Here is a 23,480-nt window from a genome sequence, read left to right as displayed (position 1 = left end):
GGAGCCGATCTGCACGCTCATAGACCTCTACTTACTGCTGTGGCTGCTCGCTTAAAGGAAAAATCCAGAAGTGTAGCGAGCAAGAAGCTTCCAAGAGCGGAGGAGACAATGGAACATTGACTCATTGACTCAGCAGAGAGGAACGAGCTCTGTGAGTGCGCTCGCTGGATACTTCTGTACTCGCTATACCCAAGCGAGCGCTGCCCATCAGCACAGAGGAGGAGGTTCAGGCTAAATGAAGGGGCCACCGCAACATTGAGCACCCCCAGGTCAACATCAATGAAAATGCTTCATATTCTCAATAATGACAACGTTTGTTACTACAAATGTATGGTTTTTATGGGGACCAAGTTACTATGGGCTTATATTAAATAGTAATATGGGGGTGAAATTCCCTTTAAATGCAGTTGATTTCTTTCTGATTCCTGAAATTTTTCTTTTTCCCACAGCTACATGAAGACGTCTTATATTCCGACCGTGGTGGTTATGATGACCAGATCGCTGTCACTTCTGACCCTTACAAGAGTGGACTATGCCATCCTTACTAAGATCGAGGCGGTCATTCCCCAGTGCGACCTCAGTGACCTCAATGGCATTGCCAACAGCGTCATCCGGTGGTTACAGCCCGTCCAACTGTCCCGGCAGAATAAATCCGTGGTGTATGAGAATCTCCTCCGTAAAGTCAGCCAATGCGGACTGGAGAGAATCAAGAATATGGACAACCTTGATGTTCTGTTGAATGAACTGACGTACATGATGAACGGACAGTGGCTTCAGAACATGCTGATAGATGACATTCTCCTCACCTGCCAGCGCCTGCTGCACCAGGTCACGTGGAGGAACGCCCTGTTTCTGGCATTGGTTATTAGTTACTCTAATACTCTGTGTCTTCCAGTTCTGGACAGGATCGCAGAAGTCACCATTGAGAATGTTACAAAGGTAGTAGCCCCATGAGATCAGTCACTGGCCCAAACCAAAGCGCTGTCCGCCAAACATCTACTCAGTTCGAGCAGCTAAGGCCTCTTTCACACATCAGTTTTTTGCCTTAAGTCGCAATCCGTTGGAAAAACTGATGTGACTTATCCGTTTTTTCGCCAGGTCCGTCGCATCAGTTTTTTTTCATCCGTTTCTTCCATTTTTCGATGGATCTGTTTTGATACTGAGCATGCTCAGTTTAAAAAACCGAATCCATCGATGAATTCCTTCATTTGACGGATCCTGTGCCCATAGGCTTCCATTCCACCAAATGACGGACGGCGACGGATCCGTCGCTGTCTGTTTTTTCGCCGTAGACAAGAAAAACTTTACTTTGTCCATTGTCTCCGTCCGGCGGACAAAGAATTTTTGACGGATCTGACAGATGAAACGTGAGTCCATCTGTCGCTAATACAAGTCAATGAGAAAAAAACGGATCCAGCGGCATCAGTTAATGGATCCGTTTTTTTCCAAATTCAACGAATTTTGACTGACAGCAAAAAAATGATGTATGAAATGAGCCTAAAAGAGCACCTGTCTGCTCTCCAGGCCTACCTGCTATATTATACTTTCAATGATACCGTAATCTGGAGCATCTTTTTATTGTTAGTTCCTCCTGGAAATCTTTAAAGGTTTGCTCTGATCTTCTGCCTTTAGGAGCACACACTCCTCAGCCTCCCGCCTTCCTGCTTACAATGGAAAGATGGTGCACTCCTAAGGCGTGGTTGAGCTGGTGGTTCAAATTTCCCTCTCCCCCATGTTGCAGCTTCTTTTCTGTGATACTGGACACTCCTGACTGATTGCAGAAGTGGCTGATAACCTCGAAAATGAGCAGTAAACTATAGAATTAAAACATTTTCTGTTATTAAAAAAGCAGGATTTTAAGAGGTAAAATTTTGGAGTTGCTTCATTTTACAAGCACATTCCAATTTTGGCCATTATAGATCATGAAGGATTAATTAGTTGAAATGAGATCGGGCAGAGTGCAAAAATATAATTAACAAAAAATACCTCCTAACCCCAGTAAAAAATACTTCATTGATATTTAATTAAAAATCACAAAAATACACCCTAAAGTGCACAAAAGATATAAAAATCAGCAGCAGATCAGGACAACTAATGACCAAAGCAAAGCAGAGAAATATGGGCTAATAGATCCTGGGGACAAACTTCCCCTACCTGACTACGGAGGGTGTGACACCTTAAGTTTTGGGGCGCCCCCGTTCCACATCGGCTAACCCTTTTCCTATCCCTGCTGTAAAGGATAGCCCTAGATTAAAGGAGGATTAAATTGAAATTCAAGTAAGTAAACAAGGGCTAAAGAGTACTCATACCCTAACGAAGGGCTGACAGCAGCTGATCAGTGGGGGTGCCAGGTGTCTGGATTCCCACCAATTTGATATTGATGACTTATTCATAGGAGATCCTTTTTATAATCCCATTGTGCAGATATACAGCAATATTCCAGAGTGCAGGTATACAGACTAATGTGAGGCCGCCGCACATGCTGATACTCTACTTAGTGATATAAATTTTTGCCCTTGGTATCAACCACTGAGGACTCTAAAATGTTTATATTTTTTTATCTGCTAGCTAACACGATACAAAGATATATCTCTTGTGCCCTTTCCTAAGAATACGGAATCCATACAGTAATTGCAATAATAACCCCCCCTGTACCTGTATAGGCAGATTTATGGAATTTAATAGTCATAACCATTTTCAGGACTATGTCGTGTTCACACTGTGCTGTTCACAGATGTATAAAGCCCATTTGTCCAATTAATACTGTTTTTTGTTTTTAAGATTCACCCCACTGACTTGAACAGAATTTTATATGCCTTTGTCAACCTGGGCTACGATCCCCCAAAAGAAGAAGAATTCTTTAATGTGTGCATTCAGCATATGCTCGCTAATTTGAGTAAGTATTTATTAAATCCTTGCTATGGTCATGGTTCACCCCCAGGAGTAATAACTGCCCTCTCAGCTTAACCCCTTCAGCCCCTGGGCACTTTCCGTTTTTTGGGGGTTTTTTTAACTTCGTTTTATTAACAATTTCAACACTTTCCGTTTTTGCGTTTTTGTTTTTTGCTCCCCTTCTTTCGAGAGCCGTAACTTTTTTATTTTTCCATCAATCTTGCCATATGAGGGCTTGTTTTTTGCGGGACGAGTTGTACTTTTAAATGAAACCATAAGTTTTACCATATAGTGTACTGGAAAACGGCAAAAAAATTCCAAGTGCAGAAAAATTGCAAAAAAAAAGTGTGATTGTACAATAGTTTTTTGGGATATTTTATTCACTGTGTTCACTATATGGTAAAACTGATGTATCTATGTGATGCCTTAGGTCAGTGTGAGTTTGTAGACACCAAACATGTATAGGTTTACTTGTCTAAGGGGTTAAAAAAAAATTCACAAGCTTGTCCAAAAAAAGTGGCGCACGTTTTGCGCCATTTTCCAAAACCCGTAGCGTTCTCATTTTTCGGGATTTGAGGCTCAGTGATGGCTTATTTTTTGCGTCTCGACCTGACGTTTTTAACAGTACCATTTTTGCGCAGATGCTACGTTTTGATCGCCTGTTATTGCATTTTGCTCAAAATTTGCGGCGACCAAAAAAACGTAATTTTGGCATTTGGAATTTCTTTGCCGCTACACCATTTACTGATCAGATTAATTGATTTTATATCTTGATAGATCGGGCATTTCTGAACGCGGCGATACCAAATATGTGTATATTTTTTAACCCTTTAATTTTCAATGGGGTGAAAGGGGGGTGATTTGAACTTTTAGGTTTTTTTATTTTTTTTTAATTTATTAAAACTTTTTTTTTACTTTTTTTTTTTTTATTTTACTAGTCCCCCTAGGGGGCTATAGCGATCAGCAATCCGATCGCTCTGCACTATCTGCAGATCTCAGCTACAGAGCTGAGAACTGCAGATTTGGTGCTTTACTTTCAATGTCGGCTGTATTCCGGCATTGAGAGGAAGTGAGTCATGTTAGCTACAGGCGTCCTCACATGACCCTGTGCTACCATGGCAACCACCGAAAGTCACGTGATCATGTCACGTGACTTCCGGTGGGGGCGGGGTAAGTGACTGTCATGGCGGCGCGCATATACATATCGCTGCCTGATTTTGGCAGTGATATGTAAGGGGTTAATGGCCGCGGGTGGAAGCGATTCCACCCGCGGCTAGCAGGCACACATGTCAGCTGTTGAAAACAGCCGATATGTGCGCGGATCGCCACCGCCTGCCCACGGCAGGGGGCGGGGATTAACGGCACACGATCCATGACGTACCCAGTACGTCATGGGTTGTTAAGGGGTTAAGGGGACCAACCACCAGGTTTTTGCTCTATAAACCACAGGCAGTGCCGTAATGGTGCTAGGATGCTGATTAAAATGAAACCTTTAGTTAAGAAATCCGAGGCTTGATTGCAGATTAATCCTTCTTCAAACCTTCAGAAATGACATAATTTGTGCACAGGCTGGAACATCAGGTTGGGGTTTTGTGGGTGGGGTTCTCTGTGATGATTCCCCCTCCTGCTTGTGTCACGATTTATGTTTATCTTTGCTGTTGCAGAGTTGTGTTTCGTACCTGTTCTGGCGGTCGGTGTTTCCCGGAGCGTGGCCAGTGGGAGAAGCCTATCCCTCCGTGCCTCATTTCCGGGATCACGGCACCTTATCTTGGTGTAATTTCTATCGGCTCAGCGCCAGTTATAGTTCTGCTCTGTGTGTTCGCTGGTCCCTGTAAGTTTACCTGATCCTGCCCGTCTACCGAGTCTGCACTTCCTGACTCCCGATCTCCTTACTGCGTCCGTCCTCCTTGACTCCCATCCTGTTGACTGCGTCTGTCCTCCCTGACTCTCGTGCTCCCTCTCCGGCCCCTTCTCTGTTGTTCTGCCTCTGTGTTCCTCCCACTACTACCTGCTCTCCCGACCTCGGCTTGTTACTGACTCCGGTATAGTTCTCCTCCGGTCCCTGATGATACCTCTTTGCTTCTGACCTGGCTCTCTTGAATCTGCCTCCTCCCTGGTACTGCGTGATCTCTTGGCTCTGAATTCGGCTTGCATGACTTTCCCCGACGGATCCACAGGTGGAGCTAGTGACACCTAGTGGATTCATCACCAACCTGCGTATTCCAGGAGTTCCAGCTCCCCCTGCTGGTATATTACACCTTGCCTCCTTTTCGTCATTTAAATTTTGAGCTGCCGCCACCATTACTGCTGTTGGCAGCATGTGTGCATTGCTATTATAATGTTGTCTTCTATAAAATGACACCAGAATCGGCACATGTGCCTACCAAGATCTCTGGCACCATTTTATTGAAGACACGTTGCAGATGAATATAAGTGGCAGCGGCGCATGCGCAATTTGATTTTTTTTTTTTTATTGGTGCATGCGCTGCTGCCCACGACTCATAGTCATCTCAGTAAAATGGTGCTGGAGAGCGCAGTACACACATGCGCTATCGGCATCATTTTATTGAAAAATAGTCATAATAGCAATGTGCATGCGCTGCCAACAGTGATAATGAAAGCTATGGCGCAACATTTTTATGAAGAAAAGGAAGGAGGAGGAGGAGTTATTACAGAGGACCCGATCCACAAAATCGCGTCCCAATGCTCCAGCCTGTGCACAAATTACGTCATTTCTGAAAGTTTGAGCAATGATTATTCTGCAATGAAACCTTGGATATTTTCACTAAAGGTATCATTATAATCAGCTCCGCATCCTAGTGCCATTATGGCACATATCTGAATATGGTTTAACTGTTAGCGTTGCTACATACACCATGTGCAGAATTATTAGGCAAGTTGTATTTTAGAGGATTTTTTTATTATTGATCAACAACTATGTTCTCAATCAACCCAAAAGACTCATAAATATCAAAGCTTAATATTTTTGGAAATTGTAATGGTTTTTTTTAGATTTGTCTATCTTAGGAGGATATCTGTTTGCGCAGGTAACTATTACTGTGCAGAAATATTAGGCAACTTAATAAAAACCAAATATATTCCCATCTCACTTGTTTATTTTCACCAGGTAAACCAATATAACTGCACAAAATTTAGAAATAAACATTTCTGACATGCAAAAACAAAACCCAAAAAATAGTGACCAATATAGCCACCTTTCTTTCTGATGACACTTAGCAGCCTACCATCCATAGATTCTGTCAGTTGCTTGATCTGTTTACGATCAACATTGCGTGCAGCAGCCACCACAGCCTCCAGACACAAATCCGAGAGGTGTACTGTTTTCCCTCCCTGTAGATCTCACATTTTATGAGGGACCACAGGTTCTCTATGGGGTTCAGATCAGGTGAACAAGGGAGCCATGTCATTATTTTTTCATCTTTTAGACCTTTATTGGCCAGCCACGCTGTGGAGTAGTTGGATGCATGTGATGGAGCATTGTCCTGCATGAAAATCATGTTTTCCTTGAACGTTACTGACTTCTTCCTGTACCACTGCTTGAAGAAGTTGTCTTCCAGAAACTGGCAGTAGGTCGGGAGTTGAGCTTCACTCCATCCTCAACCCGAAAAGGTCCCACAAGTTCATCTTTGATGATCCCAGCCCATACCAGTACCCCACCTCCACCGTGCTGGCGTCTGAGTCGGAGTGGAGCTCTCTGCCCTTTACTGATCCAGCCTCTGGCCCATCCATCTGGCCCATCAAGAGTCACTCTCATTTCATCAGTCCATAAAACCTTTGAAAAATCAGTCTTAAGATATTTCTTGGCCCAGTCTTTACGTTTTATCTTATGTTTCTTGTTCAAAGGTGGTGGTTTTTCAGCCTTCCTTACCTTGGCCATGTCCCTGAGTATGGCAGACCTTGTGCTTTTTGATACTCCAGTAACGTTGCAGCTGAAATATGGCCAAACTGGTGGCAAATGGCATCTTGGCAGCTTCACACTTGATTTTCCTCAATTCATGGGCAGTTATTTTGCGCCTATTTTGCCCAACACGCTTCTTGCGACCCTGTTGGCTATTTGCCATGAAATACTTGATTGTTCGGTGATCACACTTCAAAAGTTTGGCAATTTCAAGACTGCTGCATCCCTCTGCAAGACATCTCACAATATTGGACTTTTCAGAGGCCATCAAATCTCTCTTCTGACCCATTTTGCCACAGGAAAGGAAGTTGCCTAATAATTAAGCACCCCTTATATAGGGTGTTGATGTCATTACACCGCACCCCTCCTCATTACAGAGATGCACATCACCTGATTTACTTAATTGGTAGTTGGCTCTCAGCCTATACAGCTTGGAGTAGGACAACATGTATAAAAAGGATCATGTGATCAAAATACTCATTTGCCTAATAATTCTGCACACAGTGTAATCCCACACTGTATTTCAGAGCAGCAGAATATATTGTTTCCATCCCTATCATCAGAATACAGGCTGCCCACTACAGCAGTCATTCCTCTGCTTATGAATCGGCAGACAAAGGTTTCTCTAAAACAAGTTTCCTGAGTAAGAATTATGCCATTTTCTAATATTGTGTTCCTTCCTCTCCAAGGAGATGAATATATTGCAGTCAAGTGACATTGCCACACGTACGCGTTTCATGCCCTAGGACATAGACACATTCCATAAGGCTCCGCTCGCCTCTGTGTCATTGATCCCAGCGGCGCCTGTCATATCCCATTCACTTTTAATAACGTTCATTTGTTACTGTTGTGGCACCCGACGTTTTGATGGATACAGATAAGCGTATCTTTTCCAATTACAACTCAGAAATCCATACCAGCGCCGTCAATGCAGATGTGAAAAGATCCTTGGAAATGAATGGAATTTGCCCATAGGGGCTGGACTGATATCTCCTCTTACTCCCATACCTCATACTTAATCATTTGCTTTAATTTTTGTTTCATAAATCAGTAGTGCACATGAGAATAAGCCACTTTGTAAAATATGTTATCAGAGACATTTGCTTCTTTCTTTGTCGCTCCATTGGGAGACCCAGACAATTGGGTGTATAGCTTCTGCCTCCGGAGGCCACACAAAGTATTACACTTTAAAAAGTGTAACCCCTCCCCTCTGCCTATACACCCCCCCCGTGCATCACTGGCTCCTCAGTTTTATGCTTTGTGTTGAAGGAGGCACACATGCACTCATGCTCCCATTTTAGTCAGCAGCAGCTGCTGATTATATCGGATGGAAGAAAAGAGGGCCCTAACAGGGCTCCCGGCATGCTCCCTTCTCACCCCACTAAGTCGGCGGTGTTGTTAAGGTTGAGGTACCCATTGCGGGTACACAGGCCGGAGCCACATGCCGTTTTCCTTCCCCATCCCTTAGGGGCTCTGGGAGAAGTGGGATCCTATCCGGTCATCCAGGCACTGGGACCGGGCTCCCTCCGCAGCCCCTGTGGGATTCTGACGGACAGGAGACTGAGTATCATCAGGGACAGGGCCCTGCATCTACAGGTACTCTGTGTCCCCTTGGGGACGGTGCATGGAGCACCTTGACCTCAGACGCTGCAGCGACTGCGGTGTTGGTATGAGACCGGGACTACCGCGCCGACCGCGCCTGCTTGCCGGCCGCATTTTTAATTTTAGTCCCCGGCTTTTGCGGCCTAGTGCCTTAAACTCCCGCCCCCGGGCCTGCCAGTCAGGGGGAAGGGCGGGACGGTCGGTCTGACGCCGACAGTGAGGGCTGGAGCACACTTGGCTGTCCTCCGCCCCCCTCACTATTCACTCTGAGGCACCAGATTCCCGCACTTTTGTAGTTACGCCCACGGCTCCCTCCTCTCCTGTGAACGCCGACAGCCATGTTTAAGCACATTCTGCCGGTGGAGGACTTCTGGCAGCACCTCTGGGAGACCCGAGGCAGGGAATCTGGTGGCCACACACTGCTTGAGCGGTCGGTAAGCCAGGTGGCTTCTTCCCACCGGTGCTGGGCCCCCTAGAGTGCTGAACTGTATATATATATATTATATTGTATACATTTTCTCGGTTCGGCTGTACTGTTAGCTTGTGGCTATATATCCCTCAGTGATCACTCTCCTGGGAGACTACAGCATGTCGTTTACAAGGAGCAAGGGTGCCAAGACACAGGGTTATTTTGCAACCTGTAACTCTTGTGCGGCTATGCTACCTGCAGGTTCCACCTACCCTCACTGTGAGCAATGCTCGGGCCATGTGGCACTCGCTCAGCCGGAGCCTGGGGCACTGGTGGGACCCTCGGCCCGGGTAGAACCGCCGGCTTCCCCTGTCCAGGCGGCAGGGACGGAGTTTGCAGCTTTTGCTGAGAAACTCTCCGAGTCACTTTCACAATGCATGGCTCAGTCTATGGACAAATGGTCTGCTAAGATACTAGAAGCTTTGCAGCCCAGACCGGCCCTTACACAGGCCCCGGGCACTGCGGGATCGCCCCCAGGCCCCTCTCGGTCTGCGACGAAGCGTGCTCCTGGGGTGGCCTCTAGTTATTACGTGGAGGACTCCGGCACGGACCGAAGTCCCAGATCGGCTAAGCGGGCTCGCTTAGAATCTTCCCCGACTTCATCACGCTGTTCGGGGTCTCAGCTTGAGGACTCTCTACAGGATGAGGCGGAGGTCGCAGCCCAGGACTTTGACCCTGACGTTGCTCTCAATCTGGATACACCTGAAGGGGACGCCATAGTAAATGACCTTATAGCGTTCATCAACCAGGTGCTAGATCTTTCTCCCCCCAACTCTACCTATAGAGCAGTCGGCAGCACAGCAGGAGAAGCACCAATTTAGGTTTCCCAAACGTACTCGGAGTGTTTTCTTCGATCACTCGAACTTCAGAGATGCTGTCCAGAAGCACAGGGCTTTCCCGGACAAGCGCTTTACTAAACGCCTTAATGACACACGTTACCCCTTCCCCTCTGACGTAGTTAAGGGTTGGGCTCAGTGTCCCAAGGTGGATCCTCCAGTCTCTAGACTGGCGGCTAGATCCGTAGTAGCAGTGGCTGACGGTTCAACGCTCAAGGATGCCACGGACAAGCAGATAGAGCTCCTAATGAAATCCATCTATGACGCCATAGGCTCGTCCTTTGCCCCAGCCTTTGCAGCAGTGTGGGCACTCCAGGCTATCTCAGCTTGTCTGTCTGAGATTAATGCGGTCACCCGTACCTCTGCTCCGCAAGTAGCGTCTTTGACGTCTCAGGCGTCGGTATTTTCATCCTACGCCATGAATGCTGTCCTGGACTCGGCTAGCCGTACAGCGGTAGCATCCGCCAATTCGGTGGCAGTCCGCAGGGCCATGTGGCTACGCGAATGGAAGGCAGACTCTGCTTCCAAGAAGTTCTTGACCGGTTTGCCCTTTTCTGGCGACCGATTGTTTGGCGAACAATTGGATGAAATTATTAAGCAATCCAAGGGAAAGGACTCGTCCTTACCCCAGCTCAAACCAAAGAGACCTCAGCAACGAAAAATTCAAGCGAGGTTTCGGTCCTTTCGGCCCTCAGCAAGGTCCCAATCCTCATCGTCCAACAGGCCACAGAAGAGCCAGAGAAACTCTTCTGCATGGCGGTCTAAGTCATGTCCTCCAAAGACCGCCGGAGGCACCGTCTCCAAGGCGGCCTCCTCATGACTTTCGGCCTCCCCAAACCGCATCCTCGGTCGGTGGCAGGCTCTCCCGCTTTTGCGACGCCTGGTGGCCACATGTCCAAGACCGATGGGTGAGGGACATTCTGTCTCACGGTTACAGGATAGAGTTCAGCTCTCGTCCTCCGACTCGTTTTTTCAGAACATCTCCGCCTCCCGAGCGAACCAAGGTCATGGCATCCGTGTTGGCGGTCCTACACTCTCAGGGCCACTCGGTGATCCCTTGCTTAGAAGATCTCCTAGTCAAGGCACTCTCCCGGGTGGCACGTCAACACAGTCTGACCGTGGCTCTGGAGACTCTCCAGAGGTTCGGGTGGATCATCAATTTCCCAAAGTCAAAATTGACTCCGACACAATCACTGACTTACCTCGGGATGGAGTTTCATACTCTCTCAGCGATAGTCAAGCTACCGCTGGACAAACAGGGGTGCAATCTCTCCTTCGGGCCCAGTCACACCCCTTGAGGCGCCTCATGCACTTCCTGGGGAAGATGGTGGCAGCAATGGAGGCAGTTCCCTTTGCGCAGTGCATCTACTCCAATGGGACATTCTCCGCAAATTGGACAAGAGGTCGACGTCCTTAGACAGGAACGTCTCTCTTTCTCTGGCAGCCAAGACCTCTCTTCAGTGGTGGCTTCTTCCCACTTCCCTGTCGAAGGGAAAATCTTTCCTGCCCCCATTCTGGGCTATGGTCACGACGGACGCGAGTCTGTCAGGGTGGGGAGCGGTTTTTCTCCACCACAAGGCTCAGGGAACCTGGTCTCCGACAGAGTCCTCCCTTCAGATCAATGTTCTGGAGATAAGGGCAGTGTATCTAGCCCTAAAAGCGTTCCATCGGTGGCTGGAGGGCAGGCAGATCCGCATACAGTCGGACAACGCCACGGCGGTCGCGTACATCAACCACCAGGGCGGCACTCGCAGTCGGCAAGCCTTCCAAGAAGTTCGGCGGATTCTGCTGTGGGCGGAGGCCACAGCCTCCACCATCTCCGCGGTTCACATCCCAGGCGTAGAAAACTGGGAAGCAGACTTTCTCAGTCGCCAGGGCATGGACGCAGGGGAATGGTCTCTTCACCCGGACGTGTTTCAAGAGATCTGTTGCCGCTGGGGAACGCCGGACGTCGATCTCATGGCGTCTCGGCACAACATCAAAGTCCCGGCATTCATGGCACGGTCTCAGGATCACAGAGCTCTGGCGGCGGACGCCTTAGTTCAGGATTGGTCGCAGTTTCGACTGCCTTATGTATTCCCTCCTCTGGCAATGCTGCCCAGAGTGTTGCGCAAGATCAGGTCCGACTGCCGCTGCGCCATCCTCGTCGCTCCAGACTGGCCGAGGAGGTCGTGGTACCCGGACCTGTGGCACCTCACGGTGGGTCAACCGTGGGCGCTTCCAGACCGACCAGACTTGCTGTCGCAAGGGCCATTTTTCCATCTGAATTCTGCGGCCCTCAACCTGACTGTGTGGCCATTGAGTCCTGGCTCCTAGCGTCCTCAGGGTTCTCTCAAGAGGTCATTGCCACTATGAGACAGGCCAGGAAACCAAGGATCTTCTTAGCCTGGTGCTCTGATAGGGGTTTACCCCCTGGCCGTTTGCCTTACCCACGTTTCTTTCCTTCCTTCAATCCGGAATGGACAAGGGTTTGTCTCTCGGCTCTCTCAAGGGACAAGTATCGGCGCTTTCCGTGTTTTTTCAAAAGCGTCTAGCCAGGCTTCCGCAGGTCCGCACGTTCCTGCAGGGAGCTTGCCACATAGTTCCACCTTACAAGCGTCCGCTGGAACCCTGGGATCTCAACAGGGTTCTACGGGCTCTTCAGAAATCGCCTTTTGAGACGCTGCGGGATGTCTCTCTATCACGTCTTTTGCAGAAGGTGGCATTTCTAGTGGCAGTCACATCACTCCGAAGAGTGTCAGAGCTTGTAGCGCTGTCATGCAAAGCCCCCTTCCTGGTATTTCACCAGGATAAGGTGGTTCTGCGTCCGGTCCCGGACTTTCTCCCCAAAGTGGTGTCCCCTTTTCATTTTGCCCTCATCCAGATCTAGTGAGAGCACTCCGGATCTACGTGTCACTGCGCCGTTCTGATGCGCTCTTTGTCCTTGTCGCTGGCCAGCGTAAGGGGTCGCAGGCTTCCAAGTCAACCTTGGCTCGGTGGATCAAGGAACCGATTTTTGAAGCCTACCGTTCTTCTGGGCTTCCGATTCCTTCAGGGCTGAAAGCCCATTCTACCAGAGCCGTGTGTGCGTCCTGGGCATTGCGGCACCGGGCGAAGGCTCAGCAGGTGTGTCAGGCAGCTACCTGGTCTAGTCTGCACACTTTCACGAAACACTATCAGGTGCATACCTATGCTTCGGCGGATGCCAGTCTAGGTAGGCTAGTCCTTCAGGTGGCGGTTGCCCACCTGTAAGAGGAGGGCCGTTGTTGGCTCTTTTTATCAGGGTATTCTTTTACCCACCCAGGGACTGCTTTTGGACGTCCCAATTGTCTGGGTCTCCCAATGCAGCGACAAAGAAGAAGGGAATTTTGTTTACTTACCGTAAATTCCTTTTCTTCTAGCTCCTATTGGGAGACCCAGCACCCGCCCCTGTTCCCTTTGGGCTGTTGTTCTTTTGTGTACACATGTTGTTCATGTTGAATTGTTCTTTTGGTTCATGGTTTCAGTTCTCCGAACATCCTTCGGATTGAATTTACCTTAGACCAATTTATAAGTTTCCTCCTTCCTGCTTTTGCACCAAAACTGAGGAGCCCGTGATGCACGGGGGGGTGTATAGGCAGAGGGGAGGGGTTACACTTTTTAAAGTGTAATACTTTGTGTGGCCTCCGGAGGCAGAAGCTATACACCCAATTGTCTGGGTCTCCCAATAGGAGCTAGAAGAAAAGGAATTTACGGTAAGTAAACAAAATTCCCTTCTTCTCCTCCTGGACTAAACCTTCACATGCAATACATGGGCAAAATCTGTGAAGACAAATTATCCCATTACTGAGATAGGAGATGACCGTTGGTGCTTGTAAAATTCTATGGAGGAGGGAGGAGCTAGAGGAAGACAGACATTCTGCTGCAAGTTCACCTGAGATGACAGTTACAGTTCTCCATAGAATATTATGAGCACCAACTACCATCTCCACTCTAAAGGGTGCTTTACACGCTGCGACATCGCTAACGATATATCGTCGGGGGTCACGGTGTTTATGACGCACATCCGGCATTGTTAGCGACGATCAACGGTCGCAAAAACGTCAAAAATCGTTGATTGTTGACACGTCGCTCCTTTTCATAATATCGTTGGTGGTGCATGCCGCTGGTTGTTCGTCGTTCCTGCAGCGTCATACATTGCTATGTGTGACACCTCAGGAACGACAAACATCTCCTTACCTGTGTCCATCGGCAATGAGGAAGGAAGGAGGTGGGCGGGATATTCCGCCCGCTCATCTCCACCCCTCTGCTTCTATTGGACGGCCGTGTGACATCGCTTTGACGCCGCACGACACGCCCCCTTAGAAATGAGGCGGTTCGCCGGCCAGAGCGACGTCGCAGGGAAGGTAAGTCCGTGTGATGGGTGTAAGCGATGTTGTTAGCCACGGGCAGCGATTTGCCGGTGACGCACAACCGACGGGGGCAGGTACGATCGCTAGCTATATCGCAGTGTCAAGTGCCCCTTAGAAAAAGCAAGGATGAATGATCAGTCCAGGAGGAGAAAAAAAATCAGATTTCTCAAATAAGATATATTACAAAGTTGAATATTTTCATATGTTCTATTGATTTGTGAACTAAAAATTAAGGCTCTTCAGCTTTGAATGTCATCACTTGCAAAATATCAGGATCAGGAAAAAAATGAATGTAAGAGATGATGTTTGTGTTATTTAACCTACAGATTCCTTCCCTCCTCATCTCATGGTTCTGGTTGGATTCACGCTTGCTGTCGCACAGTATTTTCCAGAAGATCTGATTAAAGCTATTTTCAATATTGGTTTCCTAACCAAATTGGATTCCGAACTGGACAGTAAGTGTCATACTCCACTTTATTTATTCTCTCTTAGGTTCAATATTAGTCATGTTATCTGTAGGTCTTCCTCTGGTCATACATATGAGATGGGGCGGCCTTTGTCTTCTCTGATCTCCCATAACCATGCATGCTCTTTTCATCTGAGCGTACATCTTTAAACGGAACCTGTCACCAGATTTGGCCCCCTATAAGCTGCGGCCACCATCAGTGAGCTCTTATATACAGCATTCCAGAATACTGTATATAAGAGCCCAGGATGCCCTGTATACACTATACATTATAAAACACTTTTATACTCACCTAGGGGGCGGTTCGGTCCGATGGGTGTTGCTGCTCTCTGATTTGGCGCCTCCTTTCTGCTGAAATCGCGGTCCTTTTTCTTCTGAGGCCAGTGTGCATGACACATCCTATGTCATCCACAAAAGCTGAACTTGCGGTCCTACATAGGCGCACTTTGATCTGCTCTGCTCAGGGCAGATCAAAGTACTGTAATGTGCAGGCGCGAGGAAAGGTTAAAGACCGCCCGCATATGAGCACTACAATACTTTGATCTGCCCTGAGCAGGGCAGATCAAAGTGCGCCTGCGTATGACCTCAATGCCAGCCAGTGTTCATGATGTAGGACGTGTCATCCATACTGGGCTGGGTAGAAGGAGGATGGCGATCACAGCAGAGAGGAGGCGCCGGACCGGAAAACAGCGACATCCTTCGGATCAGACCCCCCCCCCCCCGGGGAGTATAATAAAAATGTTTTTTACGTTCTACACAGCGGCCTGGGCTCTTATATACAGCATTCCAGAATATTGTATATAAGAGCCCACTGGTAGTGCCGCAGCTTATAGTCTCCAAATCTGGTGACAAGTTCCCTTTAAGTGCTGTAAGGCATCAGATTGATTGATATCAAACATGCCCCTTCCTCATTTCCCCATTAGCTGTCATCCGGGTTGGCTTCGATTAATCTAATATTTCTGGCCAGCAATAATAATGTCATTTTCATTTTTTATTACTGTATTGCAGTATATAGTTAAAATCACAGTCCCCCTATGAAGTCTACAACTTTACAGAATGGCAACAAACAGCGGGAACAACCAAATGGCCACCCCATGGTCACTTGGGGAGGGGGAAACAATGTTCATATGATGCAATCACATCACTTAAATGTCACAGTCAAAGATTACCTGTTGGATTTAAGGGGAATCTGTCAGCAGGTTTGTGCTATGTAATCTGAAGACAGCATGCTGCAAGGGTTAAAACATAGATTTCAGGGATGCCTGTCTTCTCAAGGTTTTATCTGTAGTTATTTATGTTTGGTTAAGCAGCAGGACCCTTATCATTGCTGGGATTACAATGTCACATACACATGGCAGTCTGGCACACCCCTCCTCTGATTCACATTTCACTGTCAATGTACAATCTCTATAGAGAGCTACATAGCTAAATCTAAAAATTCAGATTGCGTCAGAACAGCTGCAGCCAGTAATCTAAGTGATACATCGTTGGAATCAGAATCTCTTTTCCTACATTATGCTGCTCTCAGAAGGAGGAGCAAAAATTGCTGACAGATTCCCTTTAAGTTCCTAACTGGCAACAATCGAAGCAAGTGCTGTTTGAGGCAGGTGCTGGCTGTGTAATACCGCTGGCACCCTGTGTATGGAGCAGGATCTGCATCACAAGTCAGGAAGGGTAAATACTATGATTTCTATGTGATGTAGATTTTCTTTTTCTTCACTACTTGTATTATTTTCTAGCTTTTCCACCAGACAAAAGTTCCAAGATACGAATGCGGCTGATGCAATTAAATCGGGCGGTTTGTCTCGAGTGCCCGGAGTACCAAGTCCCGTGGTTTCATGAAGAATACTGTCGGCAGATAAAGCAAAGAGGTGCGGGGCTCATTTTATTAATTTAATTGTGCTAAAAAAAAAAAAAAAAGAAGACAATAAAATCATAAAATGACATACAAACATGTCATGTATTTTCTTTGTATCTGGATAATATTGCAGGATAGTGATTGAGGCAGAGCTGCAAGACAAGATGTTAGATGTCTCATATTGTAAATCCTAAGGGTAAAATGTTATTTCTTCTCAATGATAGGAAACGTTTGCTACCCCAGCTGTTACAGAACATCAGTGCTTGTTATAAAGATGTCACGCAGCAGGAAAAACCCTTTACAAGCTGCAGCATGACATATCTGCGACGCTCAAAGGGGTTTTCCATGGTCCTAAAAGTGTACCCAAAATGGTGTAAAATACCAAAGAGGGAGGTTGTCGACGGCCTGCAGCGTTGACATTGGAGCCATCACTGGGCTCAGCAACTCTGCTGTCTACTTTGGTGATTGGCTGTAGCGGTGATGTGAGCCGTCGACATGACGTCACTGCTGCAGCCAAAGCGCTGAGATTGGAGCAGAGATCCGGGGAGGATGAGTATCTGCTTTGTCTGGACAGTAGATTACCCCTTTAATATTCATGACAGCAAATTATATTGTGTGATTCATGGATGTGTGATAAGGCATAATCCGCCTCCTATCTCGGAATATTAAAAAGCGTATTTCTTTTTTGTTCAGATGGTAACAGGCAGAGATCCATGTATCATCAAATCCACCTATTTCTTGGAGATCTCTTTGGGGGAATTAATTATTCCAAGATGTCTGTAACAACTCCATATTATTACACAGTAGGTAAGATTGTGAAATGTGCTGATCTCACAACTATGTCACCCCAATGTCTTTATGACATGTTCTGTCTGTAGCTTATTAGTTCCAGATCAGAGAAAGCCTGTGAAGTGTCTTATTCTATGCATTAAATTTAATGAGACTGTAATGCTTCATTTCCCCTGTGGTGGCGCTGCAGCCAATGGACCACTTGCTGCCACTTTTTCCTCCATTGTGGGGAGGGTTTGGGGTTTCCGGATGTTATTGGTCGATTCATCAGTTACAATAAATCAACCAAAGTCTGTAACTTTTGCGCACATTTTTGACATTTTAGTGGCATATCTAATATCTGTATCTAAAGTCAAGTTAATATAAAAAATGTGAGTTTGATAAATTTGGTGCAAATAAAAGCAACACGGCCGCAAGAAAACCGACATGAGGTCTCTTTCACACGTCCATGCAAAACACACACGTTTAGCACGATCCGTGGTGAAGATGCGTATTTGTGTGTCTGTTCAGCATGTGCGATCTGTGTGACATCCACATAGCACACGGACAACATAAGCTGGTATACTTACCTGTCCATGGTGCTGATGTCTCCGGCGCTGCTGCTGCTTCCGGTTCTTGGTGCAGTGAATATGCAATGAGCATAGTGAGCGGGGGGTCGGAAGGAAGTGATGGCAGCGCCGTAGATAGCAGCGCTGGAGACTGGAGTATAGAAATTAATTTTATTTCACAGACACGTGGTTTTCTCCGGTGCTTGTCACACTGATGTCACATGGCTCATATCAGTGTGCAATCCGTGTGACACCCGTGCTGCTGGAGAAGAACTGACATGTTAATGGGTCTACATGTGCCCGTGTCTCCAGTACATGTGAAAATGAACATCACACGTACCAGAGACACGGATTTGTGCAGGAAGCCTAAGAGACATATGGAGATCCTGGGGTGCTGTGTAGTTCAGGTGCTTGGAGAAAGGGAAGAACTTTCAAAAACCCCTAAAAAAGCTTTTTCAGTTCATAAAACCAAACTGCTTTACACACCCTCCTTGGGTCCAGAGATGCGTTTCCACCGTTGCTCACAGGGCCTGTTACTGTCACGTTGACAGTGTTGCAGACAATAACTAAGCTCTGCGGCTTTGTCCAAGTTGATGACATAAGCCACTCCGAACTAACGAGCTCACTGATTGTTGACATAACATCAGCGCTGCAGAACAATAACAGATAAGACACTGGGAGCAGTGGTGGAAACTCGTCATTGGACCTGGGAAGGGTGAGTAAAGCCAGGTGGGTTTTTTTTTTTTTTTCTTTAAACAAACCGCCGACAAGGGACAGGGGGTTTTCTGAAACTGGGAACACCTCTTTAAAATTTGTGGTACGTTTCTGGAAGGTGTTGCGCTGTGATTCTCCTAACAGTTGATGTTTGCTTCCTATAGACTTTGAGTGTATTCTCAGCAAAAATAAAATGCCTATTGCGTATATAGAAGAGAACAAGCTATCCGCTAATGTGGCAGAAGTACAATGGGGCCAGGACAGTCAGATGTGTGATAACAAGGCTCTACCGCAAGGAGCCCAGAGGTCAGTGATTCTGTGTGTGGCGTTACCTCACAAAATAGCCTTAAAGTCTTAACGAATAGGTGTTTAATTCTTGCATAAATCAATAGTGCACATAAAAATAAGAAACATTGTAATATATCTTATTAGAGAACTCATCATTTATTCTCAAAATGTCTAATTCACAGATAAAATGTGTCTTCAGCGAATACAGATTTTCCCATTACTCAGGGGATGACAGTTGGTGCTCATAAAGTTCTATGGAGAACTGTAACTTTCATTTCAGGAGACCTTGCAGCAGAATGTCTGCATCTCTCTCTAGCTCCTCCCCCTCCGTGGAATTTTAAAAGCACCAACTGTTATCTCCTATCTCAGTAATGGGAAAAGCTGTGTGCGTTGAATACAGATTTTACAGTTTTTACCCGTGAATTGAGAATGAAAGATCAGATCAGTCCAGGAGGAGAAAGAAGCAGATTTATTGGATAAGATATATTACAAAGTAGCTTATTTTCATGTACTATTGATTTATTAAATATTGAAACAGCGGTCACTCTATAAAAGTTTCCATAACCTTTATTCATTTCAGGAACGAGGAAATTGTACTATCATTAATGGCCTCATTACTCTTGGAACTTTTAATTTATGCATTAACATTATGAGCTGATCGAGCAAAATTCAAATTAACCTGTTTTCTTGATTTTTATTTTCCCAAGGAAATTCATGGGGGAAGTTTATTCTCTGTTAATTTAATGTCCCTTTATTATGCTCCAGAGTCTTCCCCAACATCAGCGTATAATACATAATGTGTACAAAATTAAAAAAATCATTATACTCACCTCTCCTTACTGTCACCTGTCTGGTCATTGTCACATCTTTAGATTTTCGCTGCCCATGTTCAATTTACCCACAGTGTTCCACACAAGTGACCTCCTAATGTACTGGCTGAGCATGGGCAGGTCCCTCCCACGTATTTTTATTTTGTATTACATTTTAATGGCTTTTTACAGTTCAGAAAAATAGAAACCTTCATTTTTCTGAATACGCACAGAAGCATTTTATAAAAAAAATCTGCATTTTTGCAAATGTGGATTTTTTGTAAAATATTTAGTAGAATTCAATTTAATCTCTAACTCCTTATTTCCTCCTTCTTTTATAGAGTCGCCATCGACTTTCTTCACCCAGTGGCATTTTGCAGAAACTCTTCCAAGATCAAAGGCTTAAATGCCATGAAGAAGAGACATCTGGAAATCCTTGGGTACTATGTAGTTCAGGTTGGTTACAGTTTGAGTTGGGCTTTAATATATTATATCATGAATCATCTTATTTGGCTGGGGCCACACGAGCACTACTGCGAGCGCATCGCATGACACTCTGCTCCCGCTCTACTGTAGTGTAAGTAGAGTGTCATACCACTGTGATCGGATCCTGCGATCAGATCACAGCTGCGGAGGAGACGGAGGAACTATACTCCCATCTCCTCCATTGTCAGCTGATGCGTATGCATTCCTCTGTAATGCGAGTGCAATGCGGTGGTTTTCTCGCACATATAGACATGTATGGGTGCGAGAGAAAGCAAATCGGATTCCACCCACAGCATGCTGCGACTGTTTTCTCGGTCCAATTAGGGCTGAGAAAAAAAATTGCTTATGGGAGCGGCCCATAGAGTAACATGAGTCCGAGTGGAATGTGATTTATTTATTTTATTTATTTATATATTTATTTATTTTTTATCGCATTCCACTCGCTCCGCTTTACTCGCTGTGTGTCCTTAGCCTTACAGGACGACTTATCACCTGTGCTCAGGATTTCACATGTCTATATATTCTCCTGTATGTATGTTTGAGCATATATATCATATTATATTGTATCATATATTATATGTGTGTATATACCAGTATATTTCTCACAGTTATGTGCTATTTCTATTTTACAGATTCCTAGTTTCGAATGGAATTCAATGGAATTAGGAACAAAGGAAACGTGGATTAACTACCTCAGGAAGAAGATCTTTGCTAGTGAGCTGTGATATGTTTCATACAACTTTGTAAATAAAATATATTTTTTATTCTATTGTATATGTGTGTTACATTAAAGAAGCTGCACTTGCACATCATGCACTTAGACATCATCAAGATTTTTGGCGAAACGTTAGAGAGACCCAAAGTTGCCGTAAAACGTAAGAAAAACATGGCTGCTGTCTTTTCAACTTGAAGAAAACAAAGCAAACTTCACACATGGGCCTGATTCCACTGGTGCAATCTATATGCTGATCTGTCAGGGTATATTCACCTGCAGTGCATTTATTTTTGCAGCATTTACATTAAGGGATAGACAGAAAATTCTGCAACAAATCTGCCAGAAGTGAGCAAACCCGTACCTATGGCTATTAGTGAGAGCTCCTCTCTTCTTTGCTTCCTTGTGCTGTCAAAACAGCTGTGATCTGTTGAGATAAGGACTCCTCAAAATCTCTGACGGCGTCCTGTGGTATCTGACCCCATGACATTATGAGCAGGATGGGTTAATTCTGCTCTGCTTAGTTTTGAATTGGGCTGGAATCACACTTGCGAGTGTAAAATCGGTCCGATTCTCATGCCAGAAAGTCGGACGATTTCTCACATTTCATCAGTGTGCTGTCAGTATGCCGTCAGTGTGCAATCAGTTTTCACCCTCAGCAGCTGCTACTCATATACTGTTATGTACACGAGCATTTACATTATTCTCTGCTGCTTGCTAGAAGTCTATTGTGAAAAACGGATGTCACTAGGATGGTCCGTGTGCCGTCCGTGTGCCATGCGTTTTTCTCTCGCACCCATAGACTTGCATTGAAGTGAATCGTGCGAGAAACTCTATAAAACGCAGCATGCTGCAATTTTTTTTTTTCTCAGTCCGATTTGGACTGAGAAAAAAATAGCAGATGGGAGCTGCCTCATTGATTTAACATGGGTCCGAGTGCAATGCGAGAACTTCTCGCATTGCACTCGTGCGAGTTAATCGCAAGTGTGAAGCCGGCCTTAAGAGGAGAGCGGAGCAGGAGACATCAGGTCTACTGATATCTGCTGATGGGGCCACATGTTCCAGCTGGTGTCGCATGTGACGTCTCCTACCCCACTCCCCTTTCATTATGGAAGCAGAGAAGTACTAACCCTTAAGTCCTGTAAGTTGTGAGGTTCGTGCTCCATGGTTCGAATTCGTTTTTCCAGCACAGATCCTGAATCCAACAACATGGTGGCCAAGTCATCATCTTGATCTTTGTCATGTTCCATCAAACCATCCCTGAACAGGGTTTGCAGTCTGGCAGCGACGTTATCCTGCGGAAAAAGGCCACTGTTATTAGGATACACCATCCCCATGAAGGGGGCTACTTAGTCTGTACAGTGTTTAGATGCCAGGATCTGAGGTTTCCCAGAAGAACTTTGCACAGAGCATCACTCTGCCTTGTTGTGTTAGCATTCTGCATTATTCCAAGTGAGTGACACATGAAGCCAGCAGTCAATATGCTGTATAAAAAAACATGAATCTGCAATCCAGGGCTACCATCTCCCAGCACAGGAACCATGACCCGTCTACAGCTACATACAAAGAAAACTGTGTCTGCTTGTTATTACGGCCAGAAATAACTTTGACAATAATATTATCGCTATTTACCTTCCTTTGCACAACAACCCTCCCTCCCCCAATTTTTTTTTATATAAATATATATAATACACACAGGGCAGCATGGTGGTTAGCAACTGTGCTTAAAGGATTATTCCAAAGATAGCAAGTGATCCCTTTCCGTAGCATAGGGGATAGTTTACAGGTTTTTGTTTTTTTCTTTTTTTGGGGGTGGGTCTGATCCTGAGGCACTGGGTTGCGAAACTGGAAACCACACTCTGCAGAGTCCAGTCTCAAATGGAGTGGGAGGTGCACGTGCTTAACCTCTGCATCCTTTATTGTCTATGGGACTGCTGGAAATAGCTGAGTGCTATGCTTGGTGTATAAAGGCTGCTTTACACCTTACAATTTCCTATGCGATCGCACACGCCCCCATCGTATGTGCAACAAGGTCAATTTGTTGCCCGTGTCGCACAAACAACTAAACCCCATCGCACGTACTTACCTCCCTAACGACCTCGCTGTGGGCGGCGAACATCCACTTCCTGAAGGGGGAGGGACGTTTGGCGTTACAGCGACGTCACACAGCGGCCGGCCAATAAAAGTGGAGATGAGCGGGACGTAAACATCCCGCCCACCTCCTTTCTTCCGCATTGCCGGCGGGATGCAGGTAAGCTGCAGTTCATCGTTCCCGGGGTGTCACACGGAACGATGTGTGCTGCCTCGGGAACATTGAACAACCAGACGTTCAGTTTTTAGAAAATGAACGACGTGTCAGCGATCAACGGTTTTTCGTACAATCGCAATCGCACGTAGGTTTCACACGCTACAACAACACTAACGATGCCGGATGTGCGTCACTTACGACGTGACCCCACCGACACATCATTAGATAAATTGTAGCGTGTAAAGTCTGCTTTAGTTACAGGGTTCTGTTTTCAGGATCATTGGTGTTCTGAGAGGTTCCCCCCTCCCCAGTAACCAAAAAGTTATCCCATATCCTATGAATAGAGGATACCTTACTGGCCAGCATGGTGGTCCAGTGGTTAGCATTGCAGCTTTGCAGAGCTGGGGTCCCACCAAAGACAACATCTGTGTGTGTTCTCCCCGTTTTTGCGTGGATTTCTTCTGGGTTCTTTGG

The 23,480-nt window shown here is 46.1% G+C and overlaps 1 protein-coding gene across 1 annotated transcript in view; it reads left to right on the top strand.

Annotated features, from left to right (window-relative positions):
- Positions 1-20,810, top strand: part of LOC142245046 (FAST kinase domain-containing protein 1, mitochondrial-like) — a 54,824-nt gene extending 34,014 nt beyond the window's left edge. Inside the window, exons 8-15 of the mRNA XM_075317299.1 lie at positions 450-939; positions 2,782-2,896; positions 14,415-14,543; positions 16,294-16,425; positions 17,106-17,219; positions 18,628-18,769; positions 19,902-20,016; positions 20,679-20,810. Of these exons, the coding sequence (XP_075173414.1) occupies positions 450-939; positions 2,782-2,896; positions 14,415-14,543; positions 16,294-16,425; positions 17,106-17,219; positions 18,628-18,769; positions 19,902-20,016; positions 20,679-20,771 (1,330 nt within the window). The 3' untranslated portion in view covers positions 20,772-20,810. The remainder of the gene's footprint in view (positions 1-449; positions 940-2,781; positions 2,897-14,414; positions 14,544-16,293; positions 16,426-17,105; positions 17,220-18,627; positions 18,770-19,901; positions 20,017-20,678) is intronic.
- Positions 20,811-23,480: the final 2,670 nt, after the last annotated feature.

Source organism: Anomaloglossus baeobatrachus, chromosome 7, assembly GCF_048569485.1.
Source record: "Anomaloglossus baeobatrachus isolate aAnoBae1 chromosome 7, aAnoBae1.hap1, whole genome shotgun sequence".
Taxonomy (NCBI): domain Eukaryota; kingdom Metazoa; phylum Chordata; class Amphibia; order Anura; family Aromobatidae; genus Anomaloglossus; species Anomaloglossus baeobatrachus.
The sequence above is the reverse complement of the archived record's forward strand: the minus strand, read 5'-3'. Positions and strand labels throughout refer to the sequence as shown.